The 6,016-nt window shown below is 47.6% G+C and overlaps 1 protein-coding gene across 1 annotated transcript; it reads right to left on the bottom strand.

Moving 5' to 3' along the window:
* Positions 1–4,409: 4,409 nt before the first annotated feature.
* Positions 4,410–5,515, bottom strand: PG997_008033 (uncharacterized protein; the record flags this gene model as incomplete). The annotated part of the gene is made up of 2 exons (XM_066812348.1): positions 4,410–5,219; positions 5,339–5,515. The coding sequence occupies 2 exons, from the start codon at positions 5,513–5,515 to the stop codon at positions 4,410–4,412; spliced, it is 987 nt and encodes a 328-aa protein (XP_066667690.1).
* Positions 5,516–6,016: the final 501 nt, after the last annotated feature.

Below are 6,016 nucleotides of genomic sequence, written 5' to 3'. Positions count from 1 at the left end.
ATTTCAGCTTGAATAACCAATGGTAGAAATTGGCAGATGTCGGAGTAAGCTAATTAATAAGACGGGCTTGGGATGGGATTAAGGTCAGGTTCTAGATTGGCAAGCAAATCTTGTCGCTCCTGGAGAGGCATCATAACGGTGATGTTTTCAAGACGGGGTACCGTTTGGGTCCAGAGTTACAGTGCTGCGACTTGACTGAGCGGAGGATAGAAGCTGATGCATCACGGACGAGTACTGCGGATGCGCAGACAGAGAATTCCGCGCCGGATCGATGACCGAGAAGGGCGCCGGTGACCACCCACTCGTCCATGAAAAGACCAATGGCCAAGGAGAGTTCCTAATAAGATTTACATCGCACCGTTGGCGGCAGCACTCCGCTGCACTGTAATCCTGCCTCCAAACGCTGGTGTAAACGGGGGGCTGAACCAACTTAGCAAAACCCAGCCACCTCGAGAGGCAAACCCTCCGAAAGAAGCCTTCTGAATTCTCCTCGGGGGGAACTAGGAGTATTTATATTGTGCCCGCAATGTTTGTTCATGCACGGTACTTTTGAACCTGCAACGTACTTTCGGACAGCATGTCCAAAAGTACCGTACATATATTGGCCTGCAGTGTACTTTTGGATGTTGTTGGTTTGAAAGTACCATGCATCTGAGCCGGAGCAATCAGCCACGTTGGGCCAATCATCGCGGCGGTTGAAATTCCGGGAGGGTCCATTCGGCGAGACTTCGTTTTCGTATGCGCCGCCACGTGTGGTACTTTTCGTCAAGTTTGGCGGCGCCGGGCTAGCGTCTGAGCCGGCGCTTGTGGCCTTGTGAGCGACCCGAGTCAAATGTGCTGACACTTTTGTGTTGCCAAGTCGAAGACACTCAGGGTCCGGGCCTTTTCGGTTCGGCGCATTTGCCCGTCGTATGAACCCCTGGAAACGATATGCCAATGTCGCCGAAAGTTTTCTCCTGTCATTTCAGTACTGGAAACCAACAACATCTTTTTCAGATTGAAGGAAGCCCGTAAATCGTGCATAGGAGCGCAAATTCTAAAGGCCAAGATGCTCACCTTCATTAGCCCAGAACCTTGGGCCACTTATTACACGACACATGCATGAAGCCCCCCATACGGCCAGCCACGTTTCTTGCGATCGAATGGTGTTTCCTTGTTTCCAATCGACTCACGGCCCAGTGTTCTCAGGTAGACGAATGCTTTTCGATAAAGGAAAAGAAACAAAACTCCTGGCTTTGGAGCAATGCATATACCCAAGGACCACAGCGGGTATGTATATTTAGAAGACGGCACACTAATTTCGAAGGACTGATCCTGTCAAGCTGTGCGAGCTGCCCTACAACCTCAGCCAGGTACATTACTCCACACTCCAAGGTCGCAGACTGCCATACGTGTGGACATCCCTACCTGACCGAGATATGTCAACCGTCACTGTCACTCACATGGGCCCTAGGAGTCTCCCCTGCGCTGATCGGCATCGTGGTTTCGGGGCAGATTAGAGATCCGTATTGGGAGCAAAGGCTATTCGTCACGGTCCACACTCTCGGTTCCCTTCAAAGGCACGTCTTCTCGCTGTTTAGTTGCCTTTCCTCTACGTGCTCAATGACCCGGCCGGCTGGCACGCTCGAGTACCCCTTTCCGGAGGTCTAGGTCTCCCCGACCCGATATCCTGAACGTGTCTGTTATCTTGCGCTTTGGCGGCTGCTGCTGCGTCAAAAAATAATCAAACCCTGGCTTCGTCAACCGCCAGGCTTGTATTGTACCAAACCAATACTGTCTCAAATGTTCCTGACCGGCTGGCTGTGCGCAAAGTATTCAACATGTATTTTCCCTTCCTTGTACAAAGGCCGGGGTGCATACCGACCCTCCTTCCTCGTTGTTGCTCGTGGCCGACGTAGGGCTGGCTCCACGTCGGCCAGAAACCGGCTTGTTCGATTCCTGTATTACACATACGAAGGACTAGCTGCAACTCAGAGATCCTCGAACAATACTACTTTGGAACAAAAATCGTCTATCTGACTTAAATTTCGTTCCGTCTGCCCAGGTGGGAATCGGAGGCGTTTCGCACGTTCGACATCAAAATGAGGATGGCAGGCCTGCGGTTTGAATGAAGACATAATAGGAGTAAGCAGGATTCCATCACACCTTCCATAGCTCCTTGACCATTCTTTTAACCTGACTCAGTCCACAAGTTCATTTCATCACGGGTTTGCTTGCTCAGAAGGAACCTGAGCCCACAATAAGTTGACAAATGTATTGATCTAGACCCTTTGGTCCCATCATACTATGTCTCATTCGATCTAGAAACAGAGCTTCAGTCTCTCAGTATGTCATTCATTCCATGTCCTCTCATGTCGATTCACTTCCGGTGACGACGTGGTATATAATCCAACAAAGCCAGTCTGCAACATCTCGGACCGCCATTATTCGTATATAATAACGTCGGGGACCCATTTTTCGCGCCCCCCTGCTTTCGCGCCCCTGTCAACCAGTTCCTTCAAATCAACGCCTTTAATTTAACGTCGCCTATCTAGCTCGTCTTTACTGTAAAAACTATACAAGAGCCAGCCTCACTAATTTCACTATCGCTCTCTTCATCAAAAGTAATTTCAGCTTCTCCAACGGCCATTTGCGTACGCTGTATATTTTCGATTGTAGCGAACCTCGAATTCGGGCTTAAATCCACCTTTTTCCGTTTCCTCGGCCTTGTAGCCTCTAGTTAAGCCTGGAGAGCTTCAACTTGCCTCTCCAGAATAGCCACCTGTACGTCCTTCTCATCGAATACTTTCCGGACCTTTCGGAACAATTGCCGTTGTGTAACTATATTCTTTTCTAATAGGTTAGCAAGCCGGACTTGCTCTTTAAATTTAACCGACTTCCTTAAGGTCGACCAAATAATATCCGAACCACGAATTATATTCCGGGGCGTATAGAGGACCTTACTAGACCCGTTAAGCTCCGTACGAGCCGGATCGGACGTCGTATAGAGGGTGTTTCCGATTAAAAGCGGGCTTAGTAGTGGTTTTGCCATACTTACCGGCCAAAGGCCGGCTGCCCTCTAGCCACTTCGGATATTCTGGCCCGAAAGTGTTTCCGAACGGGCCTTCTGGTAGCACTAAAGGAAGTATCGCTTGCCGATTACCGTTAAGTTCGAGAATTAGTTTATATTCCCGAGTACCTTTTAATATGCCGTTTTTAAAGGGCTAAAGACGGCTAAATTAAGGGGTTATAAAACGTAGGACGTATAAGGGGGTAAAAAAAAAAGATAAATACGATAATAAAAGCATAGGTACATGAAATTAATTGTCGTATAACTTCCGTAGCCGTCGACGATAAGTAGGCGGTACTCCGAAGGGTTTTCCGGGGCGGTATTCGGGATAAAAACCTTCTCGAGCTATTCGACGGCTGTTTTATTCGTTATTTATCTATTTTCCGTCGCGGTGAATTACTAATCCTTAAAAAGACTTAAATTAAAAGAAAACTATTACTATTAAACGGTTTTACCCTTAAAAATAATTAATAGATCGATCGTACGCTTTAAAGCTAATATATATTTAATAAAAGAGGTTTAAGCTTTCGAACTAGGTTACTTTTTTCGAATAAACCGGTTTTTAATACTTTCGAATACTAAACTATTTAATTTAATACCTTCGAGGACCCTTACTTTATTTATATTATAACGGTTAACTAGCTTAATCCCCCGGATATCGGGTTATTCGAGCCGCTAAAACTAGGACCGAATTACCTCGATAAAAGCACTATTAACACGCTTTAAATTAATAGCTTAAGCCCTTAGGACCTTAATGACAGGATTCCTTCGTACGAAGGCCTAGAGCTATTTCTTTCCGACTAGGTTAGGGTCCCTTTAGGCTCGAAGGATACGCTCGGCGAATTCTCGTACTTAGGCGTGGGTTAAAAGAAGCCCTAGAAACTATTAAGTAATAATCTATAATGCTAAGTGCTTCTCCTGGTTAAGACTAAGCCTCTAAAGATTTGCCGCACCCTCCGATTTAAATTAGTGGCCTTAATATCGGCTTCGAAGCGTTAACTCGAGAATACCGTATTCCCGAGTAGCCCGTTTAATTAAAGTACTATTTACGATATAATTTAAGGCTTTTTAAAGCTCTTTTTTAATATAATACTTTATAATTAATTATCGGTACTGCATATAAAGTTTAAAAGAAAACGATAAGGAATTAGTGGAGGAAATAGAAATAATTAAAGGGGTTAAAAAATCCGGTGGCTGGTTAACAGGGGCGCGAAAAATGGGTCCCCGACGTTAATCCACTTCATTCAATTGCCTCCACACTCGCCGTCATCTTTATGTTCTCTGATTCTGTAAAAGCCCACCACCCGAGCACCCTTGAGTGCAAATCTCCTTTTTTGATCGCATGCTGAGTATACACACTTCATCCGGTCATCCACAGGAAGACGGGCACGATGTCCGGGACCGATGGAAGTAATGCAAGGACCTCTGGTGAGTTTGCCCACACGTCACGCTCCCAAGTGGAATAGTAAGGGTAGACGCGAGATCCGTCGTTCTCTGCGGTGTATGCCGAATTCCAGTAATGTCTAGCTACTGCCACTTGCCTTTCCACCAAGTCTCGATGGATAGGGCGTGCATATGGTAGTCGCTCCTTACATCCCTGCCACGAGAACTTGCTGAAAGTCGTCGTCTGCCATTTCTCGATGAGCAGGCGGTCGCTCACTCTCTTGTCGCTATTGCCGGTGTAGGAGGCCGTGTCGGCGAGCCGTGAGAGGGAGAGCGGCGTGCACTTGATTCTCTGCGCGGGCTCGCCCGGTCTCTTGATGATGCTTCTTTGGGTGAAGACGGCTCTCCGGCTGTCCCAGGTGCGTTGGTCTGGCATGGCCTTGATGTAAGCTGTGAAGAGAATTTGTCTCAAGCGCGGGAAAAGACCCGGAATCATCGCCATTCGCAGGCTGTCGTAGTGTTTGCCCGTGTATAGTAGTGACTCCGTAACTTTAGTAATGTCCGAGAGAGCCTCATATACACCACAAACACAATCACTTCCGTGGGACGGCTCGGTCGTCCATTGAATTGCGGTCTGGCTCTGGTTGCCGTCTCCGTCGGTACTGTTTCCCTCGGTGCTGTCTTCGTTGGTGCTTTCCATGGCGGGGCTTGGTGTTGCTCGCAGCTTTGGGAAGCGGTGAGGCGTACTGAGGAACAAGACGTCGCGTGAAGGGCTGAACCAGGTGAACTGGGGGCCATGACTCGTCGCGCGTTTGGGTTCCGAGACCAGTCGTTTGGTACCCAGACCGGATGGTACGTGAACTTTGTGTAATTTGCGCGGCAGAATTTCCAAGTCTCCTTGCATACGAGGGCCAAGTCTGGAGCTGACAAGGCGTCGATGAAGACGTGCTCGAGGTCCCAATCCCGGTAGACTCGCAGGATCCGCTGAGGCAGGGCATGCTCGTAGACCATGAATCTCAGCTCGAGAGGAAGCTGTCCCAGGATGCCGAGGTCGGTGGGGTTGGGGGTGCTGGTTGACGCCATACTGGTTAGAGGTTGCGTTGCGTGTGGAAAGTAACCGTGCTGGGGTTTTTAGCTACAGTTCTTCGAGTGATTGGTAATGCTTTTTTGCATGGCTGCAGAGGAATTTGTGTAGTTTGTGCTGGGATTGTATTGAAGTCTTGATCAACTTTACAGCGTAAAAGAGAAAGCGCTGTTCTGGGGTCCAAATTCGGCAAGCGTGGGATCCCATTTTATAATAGTATAACAGCGAGGTAGCAAAGTGGGATAGTGGTTACGCCTGTGTACTAAGTACATAGCCCCTCTACTCCATAAAGCCTGGGCTGATTGGATAAACGTAGCCGCTTAACTTATGCCCCCACTTGCCCTATTAGTAAGTTTAAGTAATCCCTTTCGTGTTACTTGCTTTCCACCTAACCGGCTTATAAAAATAAGCTAAGAGTACGTATTTTAAACTACTAAGCCTTAACTGGTTATTTACTAATAAAATATTACGTTTAACGATAGCGTTAACTCGTTCTCGAC

This window comes from Apiospora hydei, assembly GCF_038363865.1.
Source record: "Apiospora hydei strain CBS 114990 chromosome Unknown utg000006l_segment0_segment0, whole genome shotgun sequence".
Classification (NCBI taxonomy): domain Eukaryota; kingdom Fungi; phylum Ascomycota; class Sordariomycetes; order Amphisphaeriales; family Apiosporaceae; genus Apiospora; species Apiospora hydei.
The sequence above is the reverse complement of the archived record's forward strand: the minus strand, read 5'-3'. Positions and strand labels throughout refer to the sequence as shown.